Source organism: Perca fluviatilis, chromosome 22, assembly GCF_010015445.1.
Source record: "Perca fluviatilis chromosome 22, GENO_Pfluv_1.0, whole genome shotgun sequence".
Classification (NCBI taxonomy): domain Eukaryota; kingdom Metazoa; phylum Chordata; class Actinopteri; order Perciformes; family Percidae; genus Perca; species Perca fluviatilis.
In genome coordinates this window covers 15,988,153-16,014,410 of record NC_053133.1, presented here as the reverse complement: position 1 = coordinate 16,014,410, position 26,258 = coordinate 15,988,153, and the positions used below count along the sequence as shown (strand labels likewise).

Here is a 26,258-nt window from a genome sequence, read left to right as displayed (position 1 = left end):
ACATGTAGTTTGACAAATATATTTCAAAGCATTGTGAATACACCCCAGTGGATGTTTCTCTACATGTTATAACACTATTATAGACACCCTGTGAAGGTGCTTATGTCATGTATAGTTAAAGCTTGAGAGTGTTAGAAGAATTAGAAACTTTCCTCTTGAGCTAATCAATGTCCTTGTCTTTTTTTTTTTATGTTTTTACTAAAACACTTACGTATGCTGTAGATCATGAGGCAAGTTTTTACTATGCCAATAACTGGAAGTGAAGAAGTAATGGAGTCATTGATGATGGGTTCAGGACTTTGAGGAATTGAATGGGGAGAGCATTTGAAATGCTGTGGTAAAGATGGATGAGAGGGTATGTAAAAAAATAAGTCTTATTGATCATAAACATGATAATTGATTGATCCATCTGCAGTCAATCACTGCTGTCTGGGAGGGGGAGGGGGGTGGGGTCTGTATATGCTAGTGTGAGTTCTGTAACATTTGACCCAGAGAAAAATAAAATGATGAATGAAGGATCATGGCTGGGCTGCCATGTCTGTGTTCCACAGTCGTCATAATGATGACACATACCTGGCTCTAAGACTTCAGTTTCCATGGTAACAGTAAAACTAAGAAGGGAGTTGCCAGGGTAACGGAAGAGTGTGAAAAGGGGGGCATCGTGCCCGAGCGAGGATGAACAAATTAGTCAAGGCAGGAGTTTTATGCACATTTGGTTTTTAATACAAAATTAACAAGATCTCTCAATTGAGTGAACTAATCAAAGCAATAAAAAGTACAACTTACACCTTGGAAAAATAGACACCACGTTCACACAAATGTTTTTACAATATCTCAGTTAAGTTAGTGCATGTCGATTATCGTGAATATGTTTCATTTTGCAGATAATTTGTTGTGCCATTATCATCCAAAAAGTGCATTTCACATTGAAAACTACGCACACGTCTACACAAAATGCTGTTACTGTGGCGCCCACCCATCTCCAACCCCCACCCCAAAACACACACACACAAACACACACACTCACACTCACAGGCCCTTGAATGTTTTGATATTTAGCTCAAGATTAGTAACCATCAGACAGACACCTCCTTCCATTGAACTTACAGCCCATGATCGGCTACACATTTATTCAAAAATCCTAGTTGCTTTGTACACAATTGTGTGTACTATTACACTGTGAAACATTTATAGATTAACAGGTGTGTGTATACAGAGAAGTATTACATCCAACATCACAGTCTTTTGCTATTCTTGGATACAAAGCCCTTGTTCACACCTGTTCATGAAAATGTCGGCAGCACAAGAGAAAAACATTCACCAATCAGAGAACGTTGTGTACCAATTTATAATATATAACAATATTATAACAAAGCCGTCTGTGTAGCATGTCAATTATCCTTTAACCAGCCTTTACAAACTGGTGCATATTGAAGCGAGAAGAGTGGAACCTAACAGAAGAAATTCTACATTAAAAGCCGAGGTGGAGAAATGTCATTCAAAAAAATGGTGCAACCCAACTCATTCCATAGTTGGACTGGCTTTGGTAGCACCATGCATGGTGGTATAAAGTCCCTCCTCTTTAGCATGCTATATTTACAGAAACAAAACGAGTCAAGAGGAGGGGATATCAGTTAAACAATTTGATTATTATTACATTCAGAAAAAGGCTTTACAGCGCCGTTATACAACATCAGAATCTGAAAGAATTCAGGCCAGACAAAAAAATAGAACTTTTCAATGAATATAACAAAATAGACTTTTCTCCCAAGGTAAAGGAATACGAGTTTGTAATGGTTTGTGATGTGCCAGCCTGAATTGTTGGTGCTCATCGAATAACAACAGGATTCAGTCTGACACTGCACACAAGTTCACATTCCAATGATCAGAAATGCTACTCCTCTGCTTTCCTTACTCATCCCCCTTTTTTTTTTTTGCACCAGATCTAAGGCCAGAAAGATGAAGATTGGAACTGCTCAAATGCCTCTATCAGGCTTGCTGAGAGGGGAGGCAGCAAGGAAGGAAAGAAATAGCAGTATCTTTGTGTTTGGAAGTGATTTTTAGCTCATAGAATCATTCAGAGGCCACTTAGCGGACGCCTGCCTCGACCAGACTAGACTGATTTTAAAGTAGAATATTAGTAATATATAGGAGACAGAAAACACACAGCAGGACTAGGATCCAGTTCATTCAGAGTCCCTTTCTCTTTGGCTTGAAGTGCTGGAGCTTCTATGTACTAGTCCTATCCCTCTTTAAAAAAGCTCTACAAACACACAACAACGCCACTTCTCTCCGAATTGACAGGAAGACTGGCAGCATTATCCTCTACATCAGGGGGGTAACAGGAAGTTACATTCCTCAGACCTGTTTTACCCCCTTACAAGGAGACAGATTATGGTCTACTTAACTGCTGGACACACACACACACACACACACACCCACACGCACACACACACGCACACACACACGACACACACACCCAGAGGCCATGCAACTTATGCACGAAAACACAGTCCCAAATCACACGAGACACATGAGGTTACGATACTCAGGACAGTTCATCACAAAAGACAGAGGCAACAAAATAAAATGTCATCCTGGTGTGACAAATAATCAAAGCCCGATTTTGAGTCAGAAGAAAAAAATCATTGCGCAGGAATGAGGCAGTGGTGTCATCGTGACAAATAAGTCGTTTCATCTCGTCCACATTTTCCAGCCCAGGAGTGATTATCCTACCACCTATTTGAAAATGTATCACTGAAGCATCACTTGTAGCTCACTGATGCTAGTCACTACAACACATCCCCCTAACCTGAGCGGCCATTATGGTACTTCATGCAGCAGGAAGAAGTCATGGTGGGACGTGGATGTTATTGCTGTCTGAGTATTGCTTCACATCTAAAAAAAATAACTACCATTCAGAGGCTAGTTATTGCTGACAAGATATGAAGGAATGAGGAATTAGCGAGCATGTTTGTCAGGTTTGCAAACTAATTTTGAGATAAAAAATAAATGAGAACTAACTCAGAGCAGCTAGTAGGTGTTGTGAGTTTGGGTTTTCATTGAATCACACTAAGTTGAACTCAAATCATGATCAAAGCAGCTTCTAAACTTCAAACTATCCGCACTATGCAGCAAAAATATTTTAAAAGTTCCACATTTTTCTAAAAGGGTGCAACTTTCGTGACCATCAAGTGATGATTGTAGCTCATTCAATGTGAGATACACTATATACATAAACAAAATGATTAGGGCCATGATGACATCAGGGTATACATGACACATGGCCTGTGACCTACCACACTGAACTCATGGGCCAAAGGGCATATGTTGCATGCCAATTACACTGAGGTCCAGCATGGAGCCAAAAATATCAAATAAATGGAAATGCATTCAGATTTAACAGATTTTCACCAAACTTGTATCATTTTGATAGTTGGGCTTTTGGCTACAGCTTTGTAGTGATCTGATCATAGGCATGTTCATTTAATATCCTATTGTATTCCTTGAGGGATAATACATTTGATATTTGTGTTATCCTTTTAAAAAATACCTGATAATTCAAATTATCGTTCAAATCTGTGGGGTTTTCTCAATTAAAAATGATATAACAATCTCCAGACATTCAAAACAGCCATAAATAATCTCCATTCAAAAGGTGAAAGAGGGGCGATTTAAGGTGGCTACATAATCCGATAGGTTTCTATTCGGTTTGGTCTCCCGTTAATGATAAGAAATGGAGGAGGGGTTACTGGTGGGGTCTCCTGGGGCTTTATCTTGATCCTGCCAGACGCGAGATGAACTAAAACACATGTACGCACAATCCAGAAAGAAAAGAAGACTGATAAATTTGGAGAGGAAGAAACGGCTTAATTTCTATCTCGGCGTCTGTGGAGGACTCAGGGCGCGGATCAGAGAGCGCCGGGTCTATTTTTAGCTCTCCGCGGCTGTTTAGCTTTCGACGCACGTTCAGAGTGCAGCAGCAGAGCGCCGGGATGCTGCTTCAGACAGGCTTCATGTGGAAGTGCCTGCATATTCACTCTCACACACCCTTTAGTTAATCTGCCGTGCGCTTTTACGCACGCGCGCAAACTAATAATCCCTCCCTATTTAAAGAAAAACAAGCACGTGTCAACCAAAGCTCAAGTGCTGTTAACTATATGCACATTCAGCCGCTGCTTTTAACGTGTGATGCACTCAGCATCTTTTGCAGAACAGAGGAAGGGCGTGGCACGGGTTGAACGGGAGGGGGCGGGATGCCGCCCGCGCACTGTCCGCCTTACTGGGGAAGAAAGTGAGACACCTTGCCCTATGGTGAGTGTAACACAAATTAAAAAAAACGTCATCCATCCAGGTGGGCAGTGGATAACTAACAAAACTGCCACTGCCAGTAACATCTCCAGCCAGAACTGAAGCCACAGCCCTCTGCCACTTCCCCTGACCTCCCTTGCTGCTGCTCTATTATACACCAGACACATCCAGTAAGGAGCAAAGCTGACTTAGGGCGCCTCTCTCTTCCCACATTGGTCTGCTTGGTCAGACGTCACTAGGGGTACGTGCACGATGGGCCACGCTGGCAGGCACACAGCCGCAGCACACCAGCCACAGCGCCTTCTGGATCTCCTGGTTCCTGAAGGCGTAGATGACCGGGTTGATGACGGAGTTGTAGGTGGCAGGCACCAGCGTGGCGTAGGTGTAGAGTGGAGGGTAGGTGTAGTCAGCAATGAGAGAGTAGACAGTAAATGGCATCCAGCAGGCAGCAAAGGTACCCAGGATGATGGCCAGCGTGGACACGCCCTTCCGTGTTGTGACGTAGTGGGGTGAGGCAGCCAGGAAGTGGTGCTGGAGGGCGATTTGGTGAGCGTGGCGCATCACAATCTTGCAGATCTGGACATAGAGTTGCAGCATGAGGCCGAAGAGCAGAAGGAAGGAGACGGACAGCACGGCAATGTTGTTCTTTGTGAGTGGCCGAACCACGCTGCATGTAGCCTCCTCTGCCAGGCAGTTGACCCCTGTGACGGGCAGCAGGCCCAGACACAGGGAGAGGCCCCACAGCAGCACCAGCATGGTGTAGGTGAAGGCCGCTGTCCGCTCTGAGTTATAGGTGAGGGCGTAGTACAGCGACAGGTAGCGGTCAATAGTGATGGCCAGCAGGCTGAAGACGGAGGCGGAGAAGGAGGCCACCACCAGGCCCACGGTCAGCAACTGGGCCGAGTCGGACTGAAGCAAATAGGCACAGGTGAAGTGAAGCACCAGGCCCAGGCCGGCCAGTAGGTCGGCCAGCGCCAGGCTGCCAATAAGCAGGAACATGGGAGCTCTGAGCGCCGGGTTCTGCCAGATCACCAGCACCACCAGGGCGTTCTCACAGGCTATCAGAGTCCCCGATGAACACAGCACAATGTCCCAGGGGTTGATCAGCAGGGGCAGTTGGCTGGGCGGAAGGGAGTCTGGAGGGAACGTCCCCAAGCTGGTGATGTTGTCCATTGGCCCCCCGCCTCCGCTGGCCCATGCTGTGGGGTCAGGGGTCAGCCAGCTGGGGGTGACCGGCGGCTCTTCACTCATTGTGGCCCCCGTCTGAAATTGACACAAACAAACACACTGTTATGATGTGCAGGTGTAATAAAAAAGCTCTAACCAGGGACAAGGAGGACCATAAATAACTTGTCTTTATTATGTGTTTTTGGTTCATATTTTTACTAAAAATTGTAAAGCTAAAAAGATTCCCTCCTGCCCCCACCTTTGTGTACGCCACTGGCTTTGTGTTGTTTTTAGGACTCATTCCACAACATAAATTGTCAAGATTATTTTCTCAGCCTACCTTGTAGGCCTGTGAACGCACATTATGCAGGAGAACTTGGAACGAAAACCATGAGCTACACTAAAACTAGTCTCTTTCATTCTGGTTCTCTCTTTTTAAATACTGAAACACTGTGCTGCAATGGAAATGTACATTTTAGCCGGCACAGACAGTTAACAGGTCATGTATTTTCCTCTGGGAATAAAACGCGTTCAGGCTATTATAACAGAGGCCTCTAGGGTAGACCTAAGAGCGATAGCCTTTTATATATGTACAAGGGAAATGAAAGAGGTTAATAGAAAAGCAAAGCTGGCTTTGCAGCAATTTTCAGGCCACATTTTTTAAGAGGTATCGATAAACTGGAACCGGTAATAATTTACGCCGCTTTCCATAGAATATATATATATAGCCTCTAACGCCATACATGCATCTCACACTGGTGGCCATATGGTGCTGCTTTACCCTCTCTGCACCTTGCATCAGAGGAACACAGCGGCTACTCCACGTCAGCAGAAGGATGCTATACAGGGAAAACAAACAGGCTGCATTTTTTCATGCATGTCAAGGATGCTCAATAATCCCATTCCAACCCAGCCTACCTTGACTCTGTAAGGTGAGACTTCCCGTCTAGATGGAAGAACGACAGCCTTCTATTTCCATGTTATTGATAAGGATGGCGCAGCGCCGGCGGACAGAGACGCGGCCCGGGGACGGGGATGCTGGTCTTCTCTGCCTGGAAGCGGGGATGATGCGAGGAGAAGAAAAGAGCGCGGAGCGGGTCTGCCGTTAACGGCGCATCGCCGTGGACTGCGGCTGTGCAGGGAGCAGCGGCGGAAGAGAGCGAGGTGTGTGTGTGTGTGTGTGTGTGTGTGTGGAGGGGAGGAGGGGATCGATGATAAAGGAGGACCAGACCACCAGAGACCGGTTTAACCCCGTTAAAGAGCTAAATGCCTGGTGGTCCGTGCTGTCTCAAGGACAAGGACAAAGACAGAGGTGTGTGTGTGTGTGTGTGGGGGGGGGGAGTCCAGGACCAGGTATCTTTTCACATGCCTTTAGTAGCTTATTGTAACAGTCAAACATGCCTTATTTCAGGCATGACTATATGTTGCAACATTTGTCCCTTTCCTAATAAAGCTTATTCCGGCCCACTTAAACAAACTGCACTTGCAAAAGACTTACAGCTGTTAGTTTCAGTGATTTTATGTTGCCTGACTCGAGTTTCAGATATGAAGATGCTGGATGCAGAGACTCGCTTTTCTTCTGCGACGCCCTGCTATTCTGGTCCTGTCTGTTCTATTAACAGCAACCTCCTCCCCTCCCTTCCTCCCTCTCCCCTGTCCTCCATCTTCTCTGCCTCTTCTCTCCATCCTTGCAGCACTGACTACGAGACACCTCTACTGATGAGCAACTGACGGGTGACTGGTTGATGTGCGCACTTAGCTGACCAAGCATTATGTTCTATGTCCGTGGGCGTTTTTCCAAAGCCCCTGGCTTTTGGATCTGAATGGATTCAAAATAGCTCCTGTTGCAGGTAACACCGCTAAGGGGCAACGTTGAGCTCCTATGAGTCATCAGTGCCTACCATAGACTGTATAATATTACAGTCTATGGTTCCTACCTGTGGGGCACAGAAAAGAGAGCACACCCTGCCGCAATCTTACTGGCTTTATTTCTTTTTCTTTAAAACAGAAAATTATCGCTTTATAACAGGTCTTTTCAAGCAAACCCTCACATTAAACTTGCCAACACCTACAAAACGGTATCAAAAGTGCACCATAGTGTTAATACATTTTCTTAAGCTCTAACAATTTCCAATGATAATATTATCTTCTTGTAATATTCATACAAATACCATTCTGTACACTGTAGAAATACACAACCCAGTGTGCCCTATAAAGGGGGCACCCCCCCACCCATCCTCCTTTACATCCATGACAATGATCAAAAACATGATCCACTCCACAGTAAATCCCAGTGCAGAATAACAGTGTGGGGGGTGAAGACACCAGGCCAATGTTACATCAGATGAATTATTAAATACCCATTCAACCCCACAGCCAAGGAAAACCTAATACGCCACTCATACCACCAACCAATATCTGTACAACCCTCATTCAATGTCTTTTTTTTTTTTTTTTTTTTAAAACAATCTTGACACAATTTTCATTCATCGTCGTCTAATTGTCACGACAGCAGCAGCGTCCAGTCAGAGTGAAGGGGATGATGGGGGCAAGGAGGGACAGCTGGTATGTAGGGGGAACTTCCACGGCTGAGCTGCAGTGCTGAGTGCGTAAAAGCACAAGTATGAAATACAGCTGTGCCGGCAGGTGGGACACCACACGGGCTGCTATGGTGCGTTTATGGTCCGCTGCTCCTCATTAAGAGGGAACAGAGCATTTCTCCTGGTTTCTGTGGCGAAACACTCTGCTCCACATTTAGTCTCTGGACTGGTAAAAGAGGATGTAGCCCGACTCAGAGTTCTTGGAGATTTCAGAAGTGAGACCGTAGAATTCTTCTATGGCCTGTGCATCAATTTTCTACAAGAACAGAAAGACAGCACACAGAAGGGTTAGCAAAATAAAAGTACTGTGAATACTAAATCAAAACTTATATAAAAATGAACTCGCTTACCTCTACAATATCATCATCAAACAGCAACCAGAAGTCATGACTTTTCACAATGGCAATGTAGTGACCCCTGTTTGGACCACTAAAAAGAAATAGAACACTGTATTATAGTAAACTTTAGCCTCTATGGTCTTAATATCTGACTCACTGAATCTGACTGGAGCTTGGTAGTGCTGACAAAAATCTAATATTAAAAGATTGTTAAATAAGTGTTTTCAGTCGTGATTAATACGCACTGAAAAAATAATTAGTAATGTGTAAGCGTGAGACAATGGACCAATACATCAATTTGAAAAATTAACTCTGTATTGCGTTTATTAAAAACTAGCTTACAACTTCCCTGGACTTCTATTTGCTTTTCCAACATGAAGGCATTAACCAACAATTCTTGTGGCGTGAAAGCAACAGCACGATAAATTAGGCACTACTTACCGTCACATGGAGGTTCTCCTACACTTTAACAGACATCTGCAATTCTTTCCCTAATTTGTGTAAAACTGTCCGGATACACAGAAGCGGTAACTCTTCACCCTTGTTACTGTAACTTGTTAATCTGTGCTTTGTATGAAAAGTTATCAGCCCTCTTTCTAGACCGCCTTTACATTTTAAACTTTTTTGGGGCATTTTGTTCAGGATACAAAAGACACAAACAGGAAACACAAGGCAAGAGAAAATGGCAACGACATACTTATACTATATTTGTGCGAATACTGTATTCTGAAAAGAATGATATCAGGAAGCCTATATCAGGATACATATAGTATTATGGTCTATACTAGACTGTCTTATGCCCTGATGCGTGGAAATGTTGGCCAAAAAGGGGAGATATTTGTTAATTTCACTCAGTTGAAGCAATTTTCAGTACACTGTATCATTTAAGCACTATCATGACATTATGATAACCGAAATCCCAGATGATATATGCCCTAAAATCATGACATCAATTTCATGATACGTCTCTCTGCTCTGAAAATAACCCTGCAAAAGGGAGCTTAAATGGGAGTAAAGCTCAAAAGGGAGAAGAAAAGACAACTTAATCTGTAAGATTCCCCAACTCACTTGCTCAGCTCCATATAAATTTAACATGCTTTCTTTAATACATTTCTATTCAGAGTCATGAAGGGCTGGAGTCTGTTTCAGCATGCTGTGTGACACAGGCCGACAAACTTCCACTTACACTGGGTCAAAACCGGCACTGAGCTGAACATGATGGATGAGGGCCTGCATTGTCCCCTGCTAGCTGTGATTTAGATTCTAATGTACCTTTATTCTTGTGCTAATGGCTTCAAATGCATTTTAATATTAGAATAATGATTTGTCTGCCCGTCTCTGGTTGCTGTGGAGACAGATATAAAAGGTGTTGTATTCCAGCTGTGTGATCACCTACACACCTCCCACAATGCACCACCACGGCAACCAGGTCGTAGAGCCTCTCAGGATTGGTCGCGTCCCCGGAGGTGTTGAAGAGGCGGAGCTCCAGAGGGAAGACGACGCGATAGGACAGCTTGGTGTAGCGCTGCAGCTGCTCCATGTACTTGAAGCGCTTCAGGTGCAAAGCCAAGATCATTGGCAGCTTCTTAACACGCATCCTACATCACAAATATTACAGAGTCAGACACTACATCTAAATACCAACCACACACCTAAAAAGCACACGTTCAAGAATCAACTTGTATACGAACCTCTTGTGTGCCTCCTGCTTGCTTCTACATTCTTCACAGTAGTATTTGTACTCGCTGCACAGGGTCTCTGTGTTACTGAAACCTCTGAGAGAAGCCACAAATAGAGAAACCGTCAACGTACAACCTGTCCACATCTACAAATGAATGATTCAGTTTCTAAACACTGAATTTTTTTGTCCAACCAACAGTCCAAAACCCAAAGTAATTCTGTTTATTATAATGTTAGATGAAGAAAGGTAGCACTTTTGAGAAGCTGGAACCATCAAATGTTTTGCATTTTTGCTTAAAAAAACAAAACAAACAATCTTCGGTATTTATCACAATTGCGGATTCATTTTCTGTCAATCAACTACTGATCCTGCTTCAGCTTTGCTTCTACATGCCATTAACTTTACCTGAGGCAGTGTGTGATGGAGGTATTCTGTTCTACATCCACAGAAAGGTCCAGAAAGTCCTCATCTTTGCTGCTTATCTGAAGAGAAAAATCACATCACTAAACACAACTAAACTCAAATACTAGAACTTAAATACCCAGTTTTGAATATAATAATATAGGGCTGTAGCCATATGGCAATAAAAAATAAAAGTGTATGCAATTCTATTGTATTTACCTAAAACATTGTTTAAAAAAGGTCCCATGGCATGAAAATTTCACTTTGAGGTTTTTTTAACATTAATGCATTCCCCCAGCCTGCCTATGGTCCCCCATTGGCTAGAAATGGCAATTGTAAACCAAGCCCTGGGTATCCTGCTCTGCCTTTGAGAAAATGAAAGCTCAGATGGGCCGATCTGGAATCTTGCTCCTTAAGAGGTCATAAGGAGAAAGGTTACCTCCCCTTTCTCTGCTTTGCCCGCCCAGAGAATTTGGCCCACCCATGAGAAAGAGAGAGAGACATCATGGCTTTCAAACAAGGAAAGTGGCAGTTGGTCAAGGCCACACCCCCACCCTCCACCTTGCCCCCCACCCCCTCCTCCTCAATAGCTACATACACAGAAATGGCACATACTAAGGAAAGCTCATTGTAGGACTGGCTCTAGTGGCTGTAATTCTGCACCAAGGCTGAATTTCAGGAAAGAGACTTCAGATACAGTATTAGGGGACCACTAAGGTCTATATAAAGCATCCAAAGAGCACCATGTCATGGGACCTTTAAACAAGACTCTGGTGCCACACGGTAGTAGACATTTTGTGTAAGCCACTTAAACTTCCTCCTCGTATGAAAACAGCAGAGAGACATCTTACCGTTTCACAGGTGAGGCAGCGTGTCTCATTGGTCAGAGTGCCTTGGAAAATCTCATGGACCCAAGTGGGAGCGGGCGTGGCATTGCTGTTGTTGTTCTGAGAGTCCAATGTGCCATTGGCAAGGCGGCCGTTGGTCTTGTCCTGCTTCCTCTCCTCCTGAAGCAGATCAGCGATGGTGTTGAGCAGATAGTTCAGAAACTCATGGGCATCCTGCTGCATGTAATTGTCAAACAGCTCTGAGGAAGAAAGTGCAGAGAGACTTTAGAGTTCCAATTCAGCTATACTACATGTTCAGCAGGTACTTCAGGATCTTATGCTGTTTTCAAACTCTCCGGGAGTCAGCAGCCAATTAGGGAAAACAAAAGGATAAGGAAATTAAGCAGTTTTTAAAGTGATGACACTCTGCTATAGCTCCTTTAGACACATTAATCCCCCGAAGTTTATCAGTTTCCTCTCACCATTCTCTTTGCGAAGCCGTGTGATGAACTTCTTGGGTGGTATGACGCCCACTTTTCTCTTCTGGTTGGCAATACTGTGAAACAGGTCAGCCAGGCAGGTGAGCAGGTTCTCCTTCCGCCGAGGCTGACTGCGGTACGCCAAGATCTTCTCCCGAAACGGCCGGCAGAAGTACAGAGCCTGCAGCACCGAGTTGCAGTAGCAGGTGTTTCCAAACTAAAATCAATGATGGAATGCAGTCAAATCAGTGGGAGTACCAGTCAGGTAAAGGTGTACACAAAACAGTGAATCTGTACAGTGCACCAATTACTTACATTGACCAGGCCAAAGTAGTGCTCATTGACCGGAAACTGCTCAGATCCAATCTCTTTCTCCAGAGCAGAGGCATTGGCGCCCTGTAAATGCACAAAGCCAAAAAAAACAGACATATTTTAAGTTCAGCTATAATTTTGAAAAGAATGATGACAAAACACACCAACACCACTACTGAATTAGTAATTAATTGACAAATAATTAGAAGGCAGCAACTTGGCATTTCCAAGGTAATTTGTTGCACAGATAAAACAATGAAAACTAAAAGGGTCCAAGGCTAGGCATTTTCCCTTCCACTTCCACTCTGCCCTTCTATGCCACTAGAGCTAAACACATAATCTTTAACGGACAGAAAAGTTAGGCTGTCCCTAGCTAGTGATTACACTCATCCAGAAAATGGTTTAAATGTAAAACTCGGCTGAGATGAAATAATTACATATGTTAGAATAGAAAATATTCAAACGCAAATGTTTTGAAGTCAGCACAGGACTCGGCTGCGGCTATGATTTGGTAAGGGTTAATAGAGTACGATGCAATATGTTGACAGCAGCAAACTGCAGAGTGGACATGGACCTGGAGCGGGTCCACAACTGCGCAGCTAATGTTAAACCATGTCGTCATTGCCTGCGTTAATAATGTCTGGTAGTAAAGGCCAACACGTCAACTTAGCTTTTTTTTCACGGTTTCTCTAAGCATACTGCAGATGAATCGTCGCCCAGTCTGAAGCCATCTATTATCCAGCTGTTCGCAGAAGATGTAACACTGGTTTAGCTTTAACGCTAGCTACCTTAACATAGCTAGGTTAGTTAGCTGTGAATCTCAGCTGCAGCAGGTGCACTGTGCTCAAAGAGTATGTGATACATATGAACCGACTAAATCGCCAACGTACGAATTGGAAAAAAAAAGTCAATACTAAAGAATGTCCATCTGACGTTACTGTCGTTAGCTAAAAGACCAGGGCGGAGAAGGCAGTGGGTGTCCGTTGGCTTTGCTGTGGTCGGAAAACTGCTTGGCTAGCACGGACACCAGAATTAACTGTTTTTATTTATAATTACACGGTTTAAAAGCCAATAAGAGTGCGACCACGGCTTCCGTATCAACCTGTAGCCCGATTAATGTTAGTATGAGACTGCCGTGCACTTACCATGGTACAAAAAGAGGCAAATTTGGAAACTGTCATTAGGATTTCCATTCGGCTAGCGCCATCTTCAACCACCGCCGCGCGCTGACAAGATTGGGCTGGCTCCCCTCGTGAGGAAAGGCAGGCGATTATACTGCTGCTGAGCTCGCGACGAAAGGTCCAACAGCTCAAGAAAACGAGATAATGCACTGCTTGTTGTTTCCGCCTTCACGTAATGACTGTGTAATGGTTGGTACAGCTGATCGCTGCGTGTCACACATTGGGACATTCCTATAGCTCAGTTATCGAAGTCAAATCAAATAATGTCAAAATCATTGATAAAGATACTATTTCATCAAAAAAGGTTAGCCTTGCTGAAGTTTTGCGCATGCGTATAATCAATATATATGAATGATAACGAATTGTTTTATATAGTATTATTAATATTTTTATTATTATTTTATGTATATTTTCACAACAATTGCATTTTAGCAGCCGCGTCATACGTTTTCCCTTTAAAATCGCAGAAACCTTATAGATCCCAACTGACCTAGGACCAGTTACCGTACGTTGTACGGGATTATTATTTGTGAGTGAGCTGATTTAGGATCTGCTGAACACGCTTTTCAATCCTTTAGCGTCACATTCATTTGGTTCAGGCAATATCGCGGCCTGCCTCAATTGTATTTCACAAGGCGGAGTTTGGGGTCTTTTTATCTCTCTTTCCGCCGTACCCGCCATCTTGTAGACACCGGGGGTAAGATCCTCTCCGTTTTAAATTTTATTTTTGACTTTATTATCGTATTAGTCGTACATAAGTATATTCATATATGCACTGCAGGTTTCCCCTTTATATATAAGTGTCGTGGTTAACCTGAAAAAACGTTAAATTGCGTGATATTTTCCGTTTAATGTGAGCAGGACCAGCAGCGTGGCTCTCCATGTGGGCCTTGCAGGCAGAGAAACGTTTAACGTTAGAGGAAACAGTGTTTTCCTTCAACACCGTGTTGCACCCGCTGTAATAAAGCTTAACACGGGCTTTTTCGAAGAAATTCGACCGTAATATTGCAGATACGGTGTTGCCTAACGTAGTGGTACCTGTGCTAGACATGCATGTTGTGGCTAGCCTTTACGTAAGCATATCTTCTCATGTAGTCAGCAGCATTGTTATATTGTGTTGACTCAATTTGATCAAAAATATCCATTATGTACGTGTGATACGGATAAACTTGGACATTTTTGTTGTCATTCACTTGGATCAGATGTTGAACAAATTGAGCTCATGTTTAGTCTGTGTGGCAGCTAAGTTAACTTAGGTCTATGTTGGCGTTTGTGGGCTATTACTGCTGTCAAATCGTGCTTTTTATCGTGTGGTTTATTGAAATAAAAATATTTTAGGATGGATATACTTTATTGACGTGCCCATTTCTGCCCATTAAACAGATATACAATGTTTGGAGAAAATCTTTAGACTATCATGACCAATTTTAACAAGTAACGTTGTATTTTCTCTTAGTAATCAGGCATCATGACGAACACCAGAGGCAAGAGGAGGGGGACCAGGTACATGTTCAGCAGGCCATTCCGCAAGCATGGTGAGTACACATTTTAAAAGGTAGCTTTTTATATCGGACCACACTTTGACTGCAGTCTTTTTATTAATGGCATGTGGCTTTTAGAGCCACTGTCAAAAATTTACAAAATAAGATGAATTAATTGGTTGCATTTACTTTACAGGCCCAATTCCCCTGTCCACATACATGCGCATCTACAGGAAAGGTGACATTGTTGACATCAAGGTAAGGCATAGCATGTTTGTTGGCTTGTGTTCTTGTTTGGTTGATTAGTAAGTTCCCCTACCACACTACAAAAAAACTTGGCTGACAAGTAAGTGATGTTAGCTAGCTATCGTCGGCAGCTGTGTACCTAGCAAGCATTAGCAGCATTTGTATCGGTTAACTGTATGTAGTTAAATATCACCTAATATTCAACTGTAAAGTAGCTACACCTTTTTAAAGGATCCCTTGGTAAATTGGCCTCTGCTGGGTAGAAAGTGAAATTGTAGAAAAGTCCTGCATTAGAAAAACAAAACAACAAAAAACTATAAAATGATAAATCTTTACCTGGACAAGTGACTTTTGTGCATGGACAAGTGAAAAGTATATGTACTTGTCCAAAGGACAAGTGCCTCAAAAAGTTTGAGCCCTGTGTTATTGGGATGGCTTCACCTAAGCTCACAGTGGAACTTGTTGGTTCCATGCAGTGGTGACTAATGATAACAAGGTGACTTAGTTGTTGCTAAATACATTATTATATGTGATTTTATTTTTAGGGCACAGGTACCATTCAGAGGGGTATGCCTCACAAATGCTACCATGGCAAGACAGGACGTGTCTACAACGTAACCCAACATGCTGTCGGCATTATTGTCAACAAGCAGGTCAAGTAAGTAGGAAGCAGTATTTATTTTGTGACCTATTTAAATGTGTACGCCTGTGTAATTTTGGACTGGTAAACACCAAAGGACTTAACTCCCTCACACTAATCAGTTATTTAAAACGTTCCATTCTAAGTGCAAACAGGATGGTGAAGGGAGTCAGTTTGTGATTCGTTGACCAGTTCCCAGTTGTTGAACCCATTGAATGAGGTACCAGTTGTGTCGTCATGAACCTGATGGTGGTTGCCTAGGCCAATGTAGGGTTTTTCCAGCATAGAGAACGGTTCAAAGGAAAATCACTAGTGCCAAAACATTCTGATTTTCAGCAGCCAGGCTCCTTTCATCCACAGCTGGTATATACACATGCAGCTGATGCTGATTTGGATCTGGAAGTGCCACTGTATAGCGCTCATGGGATCTCAATTTGCAGTCAGCCTGTGACCATGCAGCACCACGGGACCAGCGGCGCAGCGAGAAGCCACTGCTGACGGGCGCGGACCTCCGATCGCAGTCTGTCCGCGTGGCTGGCTGCGCTGCTGTCTATTAGTATTTTAATTGAAAGTTTCATAACCTATCGAAACGTCTCGTAGTCTCCTTAAATAGTAGACGATTTCCATGTTTTGGTAAGTTAGTTTTAACGCCTGATGCAAGCCGCACTAGCCTGACAAGCCAGACCCACATCAAGATGTTGGGTCTGGGAACTCACCATTGACAGGGCTCAATCCGAGGGGCAGGATAAACTGGAGAAAAAAAATTACCTCTGACCTCAAGTTACTGAATTTTTTCTTTTCTTGACATGACCTTTTCAATCATAAATTTGTGCCTAAAAATGTATCTGAATGCAGGAAATGAAGTCTTTGACTCTCAAAATTTCCCGGGGAAGATATCACATTAAAATGTTTTGATGAGTGCATGTTTAGTCTTTTCAATTTTGACATAAATCCTAGATTAAATCTTTGGTGTGTACTTGCTCAGACTTCATCTAGAAGGAGGAATGTGACCCCATCTTCACTTTGCCACCAGGATTGTTCATGTCCTCAGTGGTCATTCACGTTGGGAAAAGTATTTCATCCTTAAACACCCCATTAAAACTCCTGTTTGACCTGGGGCTGTATTGAGGAGACAGCAAAGAAGTGCAGATATTGAAACCGCTTTACTTGGAATTTTGAGCTAAAGCTACCTGTCAAGTATTTATTTTCTGTTTTGATATGAACTCATTCATGTTTTTGGCTCTCACAGGGGCAAGATCCTGGCCAAGAGGATTAACGTGCGTATTGAGCATGTGAAGCACTCAAAGAGCAGGGACAGTTTCCTGCAGCGGGTCAAGGCGAACGAGGCCAAGAAGATGGAGGCCAAGCAGAAGGGCAGCTGGGTGGAACTGAAGCGACAGGTACGAATTATTTTTTACTGTCACATTTGGTGTATATCAAATTAAAACAATTTAGAAAATATTCAATTTGTATGCTTTAGACTATAGTGAATTAATTGGTCGCTTTCGCTTCTTATTTGATTATCTTAAATTCTCGTCTCTACAGCCTGCTCCTCCTCGTGATGCTCACTTCGTCAGCACCAAGAAAAATGAGCCACAGCTGCTGGAGCCCATCCCCTACGAGTTCATGGCATAAAGTGCTCACCAAAATTAAAAAATATTTGTACACACACTCCTCGTGATGTTATCTGTTCACACATTTGAATTATAAGTGTAATGATGTGCCATCACTCAGTGATGATTCTCTTCTTTTGATTGCTAAATGAAATCAAATGCACTTTTTATTTCACCGGCGATCTGAGAGTGATTGGTACATGTGTCACAAGCATTTTACATTAAAATTACTTAAATCCTGTCAGGTCTACAAGGTTAATTGCATTTGCACTGTCAATTTTGCCTGATATCTGACAGAATTTGGGTTTCTATCTTTGAAGTGGGTGAATTCAAAGGTCTGTACCCAGGAAAAAGCAGAACTGCAACATCTTTATCATGTTGATTGTAACGGAGGTGTTTTTCACAAAGACATTTTGACAAGTTTTATGAAAACTAAGCACAGGTAAGTAATAATTACTTTATTCATCGATTTTCTATTTAACTGCTTTGGTTTAGTATTGCGCATGCTGGCTTAATGACAAGTCTTACTGGGACACTGATAGATGAGAGCCATGTTTCTGGTATCCCTAACCTGTGCTTTACCTCCATGATGAGTCACAATGACCTGATCTGAAGAGATGACAAACAAAATGAATATCCAAGAAAGTTCATACTGTAAATTTTGTCAATAAAAAAAAAAAAGCCTCGTGGGTATACAGTCCATTATCATAATCATTCAAGACTGATGCTCAACCGTAATCTGAGTAGAGGTCTGATCAAATAGTTATTGAAAACCGCTGTGTGGTTGTGCATGGCATTTGAAATTGATCACTCGAGACATTTGAGACAGCATTGACTGTCCAGTTTCAGAGCACAACTTGCAGTTAAACCTCTACCAGCGGGACAGCCATTACAAACTCTCACTGCTCAAACCCACAAAACTATATCGGAGATTCTGAAGTTGGTAAAGATGCCACACATGAGCCTAAATTGTGGAGAAATATTTATCGAATGATGTGCAACAAAAATAGAAGAAACTTATGGGATGGTACAGCCATAAAATATTTTATTCAGCGTCATAGGCTGGATAACTCTTGGAACATTTCATATCCATAAGAACAAATGGTCAGGAACCAAGCCAACTTTCCTGCACTATGAATGAATTTCAGCAATATAGCGCCATTTTATTTAATATTTTAACAAACCTATAATACAGTCCCATTCTTGTAGTGGATGACACGGGTAGAGTTTCTACTGTGCTTGTGCAGTAGGTGGCAGTGTGCACCAGGATATACGTCAAGCTTAGAATAAACAGGGCCCTTGCTGTACAATGATGTGAGTGGGGTTAATAATTGTGCTTTATTGAATTGTAAACCCTATTTTGATTATAACCACATATATGGTTTAGCTACGACTTGTCACAACTTTAGTTGACATATTTTTTGGTTTTGGGCAGACCATGATTCAGCAGTTTCCCTAAATTCCCATCTAACCTAACCACTGTGTGTGTGTGTATATATATATGTATGTATATATGTATGTGTATGTATATGTGTATGTATGTATATATATGTATATTTGTATGTATATATGTGTATGTATATATGTATGTATATATGTGTATGTATATATATATGTATGTGTATATGTATATATGTGTATATGTATATATATGTATATACACTAATTTTATATGTATAAAACTTTTGAAGCGAGGAGCATAAAGTGCTTTCCAGTGTAAGGTGAAATGTAATGCAACAAAAACAGGAACATGGATACTAGCTGTATCTACAATTTTGATGTTGAATGATTGATTGAATTTACATTTTATACAAGTGAGAATGGCAATTGTACTCTTAACTATACTAGTCAAAAAATAGTAATTCTAGACATGAGTAATCTACTTCTGATATACAATTATAAAATGACATTTTCTTTAATGTTATGTAACTATATCTATTGATTATCTGTCATCAGCTGCAATGAACGTCTTTGTGAATAAGAGACTGATAAAAGATATATAAAATCATAAGAGATTTGCTAAGTTACAGGGATTCACCATTTAATGAGACCATGGTAACATTCTTAAATTTTTTAAGTACACCATATTTTTGCAAAACCATAGGTTTTTTAATTTTGTATTTTCTTCTGGATGAAAATGTAATATATCTCAGTCATTGTGTTTGTGTGGACCACTTGATGTGTGCTGTTTAATCAGTAGAGGCTGAATGGCTGGCTGGTTATGTGACAAATAGGTTATCTCATTGCACCTCAGTACTTTACCCAATATTTACACGAATTAGGACCAGTTTACAGAGATAGGGAGCAGCTGACAGGATGAAGTGTGTGTGTTTGTGCGAGATCAGGAGGGGGAAGGCCAACAGTGGATCAGTCCAAGGATTATAATTCATTTCTTTGGATGCATCTGAATTTTCTTGGGACTAGAAGAGATCCCCCATATATGTGGAGGAAGTGAAGTTTATTCAAAAAAGACAGAAAGACACTAAATGAATGCTGTAATCTCCACCTGGACAATGGTGTCAAGATAAACCTGCAGAGGTTGTCTTTCTTCACCCTTATAACCCTGTAGGCCTGAGGTCAGGGAATTCAGACACAAGTCTTATCAGGACAGAGAAGTAAGTATCCAACAACCTGAGGAGATAAAACCAGGAGAAACAGATGGAAGAATAAAATGCAATCAATCAATGAGCGAGTTGGCAGCCAAAGCCCTTGGTATTGATCTGGATTTTGCCGGCAGTATTTAGATAAGGCAAATGGTGCCTCTACATTTTTGTATATCCCCACATCTTTTAGCAACACTGTTCAAAATAACAAAATTTGCTTTGAAAATAATTTATCATGCATTTCTAGTGCTTCGATTTTTATTTTTCAAGTTTGCATGAATCTTTACTGTATTCTCCTTATAGCATAATCTGATATCCACCCTGCCTATACATCTACAGTAAGTCCTTTGTATTTGTGTGTGTTCTCACAGATACACCAGAGTGTCATGTGTGGCGCTGACTCATGAACGTTACTGATTGAAGGAGGAAAAAGTAAACAGAGAGGGAGAGAAAGAGAGAGAGAGAAAACAAGCTAGGCAAAAAGGAGGGCAAAAAGACGAGGCTGGTGGATAAAAGCCATGGAGCACTATGAACTCCTTAATCACACATGTTTGACACACACAGATTGAGTCTGTCAGCTCAGGCAGCAGCCGTATCGACCCGGGGTGTAACATATTAACCACACACACAGTAGATAATTGGATATGGACGCCGCTGATGCAAGAGGGGTAGTGTGTGGAAATGTTGCACCATATGAAATTTCACAATCATCAGCCTTGCTACCTCGCCTGATTACTTAATTTAAAGGGCGGGTTCACCCAAATCACAAAAATATGTTTTTAGTGTTATCAAGCCACATAAATATTTTTGGGCCTTGCGCCCAGATTTTAAGACAACTGAAAAATCTGAGGACAATGGAAATAAATGGGAATTAATTTGAAAAGGAAATTAAGTAGAATAGAAGTACTTAAAATATAAAATGTAATATTGAGGTAAAAAAATAAATATTGAGGTGTTTGTGTGGGGTTAAGTCTTCAAAAAAAACAAACACACATTTTGTAATTGTGAAAATATGTTTTTTGTAATTTGGGTGAACCAATCCTTTAAACTCTGTTTTCCTCCAAGTCATTTTTGTGACTGTGATGAAAGTGTGGGTGTGCCAGTGTATAGGCCCACACAGTGTGTGTGTGTGGGTGTGTGTGTGTGTGTGTTTGGGAAAGGCCTGGAGGTTTGACAAAGGCACAAGGAAATCCCACTGCAGGCCAAACAGAGTGCATGCTGTATCTGTGTGTGTGATAGGTGGAGTGATAGAGTCTGTGTGGTTATCAGAGATGGGGGGAGGCATGGTCATATATATGGATATTGGGCCAGCTGTATTGATCCTGGCCCTGACAGCAGAGGTGGAGGAGGTGGGGGGGACCGGATGAGAAGAGCAGGAGGCTGATAAAGGTGTCAACTGACCCAGACTGAAGCGTGGGAGGGCACCAAGGTAACACCCCAACAGGCTCTCAATAGGCCTTATTCACAAAAGTCAGTCAAAGGTTTCACATGAGAGCATGGCATGGGCTCAGAGGGTGATCTCTAATGTTTGGACAAGCAGATAGTGTGATTGGATTGTCAGTGTCTCTGTCTTTTTTTAGAGCCTTAAAATGTTTGTTTTTTTGTTATCTAAAGTGAGTCTATGTATGTTTTGATAGAAAGAATAGCTCATACAAATGAAAAGTTGAATTTATAAACAAACAAATGCACAATCTTGTTCAATTTAATACACTCAGGGGTGTTGCTGCTACAGGCTTACTTGGTCTGGTATGACCAGTAGCTTATGGTGGCTAGTCTTAGCTAATGTTAGCAAACTTTCAAAATAGATGTTACTGTATAGCAGACATTGCTAACAGTTTGTTTTGCTGACTTTATCACTCTTCTTTAGTTGTGCTGCTGTTACACACTGTTTTAGCATTTAACCAGAAGTTACAAAGTCTCGCTTTAAGCAGTTTGGTATAATCTTGAATAGGCTATTTCAATTTCTGCTTTAATTAAATGATAGTTTTAGCATTTAAAAAAATAAAACTTAAAATAAAACTAAATTTCCTCTTCTGACAATTTAAAAGTTAATTGCATTTAAATAATAAAGTCACCCTTGCTCAGTTTATTACTCTCAGGAGTTTTGCTATAGCCACTTGATCTGGTATGACCAGTAGCTCATGATGGCTAATGTAAGCTAATGTTAGTTGAATATTGCTGAATAACTCAGTCAGTTACTGAGTCACTTTGCCATTTTTATGACCCTTCTCTACTTGTACTACTGTTACACTAAGTTTTAGCATTTCCTTCAGTATTCTCCTATATAGTAATTGTAACTTGTGGCCACAGTGGCTACTGTTCAGCTAAAGTTAGTATAGCTTAAATGTGAGACTGTGTAACCATTGCTGAACAGCGGCCACTGCCACTGTGCCTACAGGCGATTTAGCTACAAGTGGAGAGTCACAAAGTGACAAAGTGTTATAGCAAAATAGTGGTTCTTATTGTTAATGAATTACATTTTCCTTTTGTAAGAGAATGGGCCATTTATATAGTCACATTGTGTAGGGCTGAGAAATGTTGATTTTAGTTTCATGTTTGTGGGTCACAAAGGATCTCACTCAAGACTACTTTCTGACAACAATAAAACACATATCAGAAAACAATATTGGAGGGTTGATAAGATTAGAGCAGTAAATTCTGTGTGTGATTAATGGAGACAGACGCCTCTCTCCCTGCTTACACACACACACACACACACACACACACACACACACACACACACACACACACACACACACACACACACACACACACACACACACACACAGATCAGCAGATAGGGATGCATACTGCAAGGAGCCTGGGTGACATTTTTAAAGCCTGAATCAATCAAGTGGAGGAAAGAGTCATGGACGTTATAATGTTTGAGTATCAATGGGATCACTATTAAACTCATGGGGCCTAAATAATTTTCTGTGCTACAATGCTGCACAGCTGAGTGTAGGTCTCTGCTGAACATGAGGTTTTATAAGTATAGGTTTAAAAAAAATCATATGCATTTGTTGTAGAAAAAATGTTAAAATATCAAATCTCTTGCATATGTTTTAGTTTCAGTGAGGTAGGACACCCCCTTTTCCTGCTCTAATTGGTACATTCCAATAACATAAATTAAGCACAGGTGGGCTGCTGGTTGTAGGCCAGTAAGTGTCCTGCCCCTTTACTACTAGTTTTGTCTGTAACCACAACACCACATCTGACATATCGTATTAAAGATGGGGGAGAGGTTGCAAAGTAAAAAAAGCTATGTTTGCTCTTTTTTTGATTGTAAAGCTACATTTAGTAAATCGTGGAAGCTAGAAGCTCATCTTTGCAAACACACAGGATTGGTAAGTGGCTCTGAACTGCTACCAGGCAAACAGAACAAATGATATAACAAGTACGGAGTGGACACATAACAGCTGGTATTGTGTTTTAATCTCCAGTAAACATTGTTAGGATTATGTGTCAAATGTTCCCCTCAGAAACCGTTCTCCTGTGAGAACTGTGACAAGAGCTTTTGCACTCGTTATCAACTCACCAGACATGAGCTCGTTCACAGTGGGGAAAAGCCACACAAGTAAGCCACTCAATCCCTATTTGAAGTGACTTGGATCAGTAAAATGTAACCTTGGTGTTTGTCTTGATTAGTTACCCGCTCTGGTCTCCAGGTGTCTGGTGGATGGATGCTCTGAGGCCTTTGTCACCAATGCCAGCATGAAGAACCACATGGCTCGAGTTCACCATAACCAGGAGAAGCAATATAAAGTACAATAATCCTGAAGTTTTCTTTTGTTTGCTGTGTATTTATTATTATTTTTTTAAAACTTTGTCAGAAGTATGCCATTACTGGCTTGCTTTTGTTCGTATTCTCTTTCAGTGTGACCATCAGGGCTGTGGAAAGGCTTTCAACAAGAGGAACCAACTGAAAGCCCATATGTGTGAGCACCAACAGATTCTGCCATTTCAGTGAGTGGCTACAAATTTGATGCAAGAATAACTGAAATTTGTATCTGTCCTTGGCCATCTCAAATCTAAACGTTTTATCTTTTGATGTAGTTGTACTTTCAGTGACTGCACAAGAGAATTTCCCTCTCATGGTAAACTGAAGCATCATGAGAAAGTGCATGAAGGTTGGTTGATAAATGGACCACTCCTGTTTCTTTTTTAATTACACTCACCTAAAGGATTATTAGGAACACCTGTTAAATTTCTCGTTAATGCAGTTCTTTAATCAACCAATCGCATGGCAGCTCCTTCAATGCATTTAGGCGTGTGGTCCAGGTTTTGACAATCTCCTGAACTCCAAACTGAATGTCAGAATAGGAAAGGGGTGATCTAAGCAACTTTGAGCGTGGCACGGTTGTTGGTGCCAGACAGGCTGGTCGGAGTATTTCACAATCTGCTCAGTTACTGGGATGTTCACGCACAACAATTTCTAGGGTTTACAAAGAATGGTCTGAAAAAGGAAAAAGATCCAGTAGGCTGCAGTCCTGTAGGCGAAAATACCTTGTTGACGCTAGAGGTCAGGAGAATGGGCCGATTGATTCCAGATGATAGAAGATCAACTTTGACTCAACTAACCACTTGTTACAACCGAGGTATGCAGCAAAGCATTTGTGAAGGCACAACCTTGAGGCGGATGGGCTACACCAGCAGAAGACCCCACCGGGTACCACTCATCTCTACTAAAAATGGGGAAATGAGGCTACAATTTGCACAAACTCACTGAAATTGGACAGTTGAAGACTGGAAATGTTACCTGGTCTGATGGGTCTCGATTTCTGTTGAGATATTCAGATGGTAGTCAGAATTTGGCAAACAGAATGAGACCATGGATCTGTCATGCCTTGTTACCACTGTGCAGGCTGGTGTAATGGTGTGGGGGATGCTATCCTATCAATATAGGCCAACATTTCTAAATGCTTCCAGCACCTTGTTGAATCAATGCCACAAAGAATTAAGGTGGTTCTGAAGGAGAAGGGGGAGGGGGGTGAAACATGGTTTTAATAGTGTTCCTAATAATCCTTTAGGAGAGTATATAGTGTGTTAACAAAACTCTCTGCTGCAGGTTACCCTTGTGAGAATGAAGAATGTTCTTTTCAGGGAAAGACATGGACAGAATATCTGAAGCACAGAAAAGAACACAAAGGTATGAATGTAATGCTGGGAAGTGTTAAACTTTTTTGTGTTGAATTGCACAAATGGCAAGTGTATTTTAATGTCTTTGTTCTCAGTCAAGGTGCCGTGTAGAGAGTGCAAAAAGCAGTTCAACAACACCTGGTTCTTGCACCAGCATGAGCTGCGTGTCCACTCTGGGGAGAGAAGGAAGCTGTCGTGCCCCAGGGAAGGGTGTGATAAAAAGTTCACTCGTCGCTTCAACTTGGAGAGTCACGTACTGGGAGACCATGAGGGAAAGAAGCCCTTTAGCTGTGCGTATGCTGGCTGTGGGAAGAGCTTCGCCATGAAGGTAAACCTGCACTTAAATTTAATATTAAATGTGTCAAATCACTCTTTCAAAAGAGTGGCATCAGTCATTCTGATAGTTCGGCTTTTACTTGCTAAATGATTTCCTATATGCAGGTTGACACTTTGCTGCAACCTTAATACAACAAGAGGAGAATGGAATTTTGTTGTGGTGCTCAGAGTGATGAAATCCATTTCTTTGCAGCGATGGATAATCTAGACCTCGCTGAATATTTTTTATTTTTTTTTTGTCTCTTTCTATGGAGGAAATGGGTTATCAGTGTAACAGAAAATTGGTTTTGGCAAGATGCACAGCTTATTGAAATTTTTTATTTTTCAGTGTGTTTTTTTTATTTTTTTTAACACTACACACTCAATTCCAGTAACTGTCATTATACTTGGGTGGTGGAAAGTATTTCAAAAAGCAGGGCACAAAAACTGAAACTATATACATGGCTAGTCACCATGAGAAGTAAGTATTTTTTTTATTTTTTTTTCCTCTAATACAGTATAGTTAACTAGTCTCATTGTTAATCAGGAAAACCTGTGGCGACATGGAGTGGTGCATGACCCAGCAAAGAAAAAGCTGAAGGTAATGTAATATGTAATTTAATAATGTAATTTTTTTTTTTTTTGTAGTATGTATTTTTAATATTGTTCCCCTTCCAGAAACTGCGCCCTAAAAAGAATCAGCCCTGGCGTGTGGCACAGCAGGTCAGACAGGCAGCTGCAGCCAATCAAGAGGAGACGAACAAGCTTGCTGCAAAGCTGCAAAATACAACTTTGAAGGATAACCAATCTTGAGGCTGCATTATTGTATTAAATCTGTTCATTAATGGTGAAGCAAATCACAATTTTTCTGTTTATTTTTCTTTGTGCAAATATGAAAATAAAGCCTCATTAATACAGCAGTT

At 41.6% G+C, this 26,258-nt stretch overlaps 4 protein-coding genes across 4 annotated transcripts; 2 read left to right on the top strand and 2 right to left on the bottom strand.

Moving 5' to 3' along the window:
- Window positions 1-1,092: 1,092 nt before the first annotated feature.
- gpr12 (G protein-coupled receptor 12) lies at window positions 1,093-6,726 on the bottom strand. The gene is made up of 2 exons (XM_039789760.1): window positions 6,397-6,726; window positions 1,093-5,574 (listed from the first exon to the last, which is right to left on the bottom strand). Exon 2 carries the CDS (start codon window positions 5,560-5,562, stop codon window positions 4,537-4,539), a length of 1,026 nt encoding a protein of 341 aa, XP_039645694.1. The 5' UTR covers window positions 5,563-5,574; window positions 6,397-6,726; the 3' UTR covers window positions 1,093-4,536.
- Window positions 6,727-7,447: 721 nt separating this feature from the next.
- Window positions 7,448-13,568, bottom strand: usp12a (ubiquitin specific peptidase 12a). Its single transcript, XM_039789755.1, has 9 exons — window positions 13,263-13,568; window positions 12,121-12,201; window positions 11,809-12,022; window positions 11,351-11,586; window positions 10,503-10,579; window positions 10,108-10,191; window positions 9,817-10,014; window positions 8,429-8,507; window positions 7,448-8,334 (listed from the first exon to the last, which is right to left on the bottom strand). Exons 1-9 carry the CDS (start codon window positions 13,308-13,310, stop codon window positions 8,233-8,235), a joined length of 1,119 nt encoding a protein of 372 aa, XP_039645689.1. The 5' UTR covers window positions 13,311-13,568; the 3' UTR covers window positions 7,448-8,232.
- A 301-nt stretch (window positions 13,569-13,869) lies between these two features.
- Window positions 13,870-17,336, top strand: rpl21 (ribosomal protein L21). The gene is made up of 6 exons (XM_039789757.1): window positions 13,870-13,995; window positions 14,755-14,833; window positions 14,976-15,037; window positions 15,571-15,683; window positions 16,915-17,065; window positions 17,211-17,336. Exons 2-6 carry the CDS (start codon window positions 14,767-14,769, stop codon window positions 17,298-17,300), a joined length of 483 nt encoding a protein of 160 aa, XP_039645691.1. The 5' UTR covers window positions 13,870-13,995; window positions 14,755-14,766; the 3' UTR covers window positions 17,301-17,336.
- Window positions 17,337-23,022: 5,686 nt separating this feature from the next.
- On the top strand, window positions 23,023-26,257 carry gtf3ab (general transcription factor IIIA, b). The gene is made up of 9 exons (XM_039790513.1): window positions 23,023-23,228; window positions 23,364-23,458; window positions 23,550-23,646; window positions 23,759-23,847; window positions 23,938-24,011; window positions 24,950-25,030; window positions 25,116-25,348; window positions 25,883-25,936; window positions 26,014-26,257. The coding sequence occupies exons 1-9, from the start codon at window positions 23,115-23,117 to the stop codon at window positions 26,146-26,148; spliced, it is 972 nt and encodes a 323-aa protein (XP_039646447.1). The 5' UTR covers window positions 23,023-23,114; the 3' UTR covers window positions 26,149-26,257.
- The last annotated feature ends 1 nt before the right edge of the window (window position 26,258 follows it).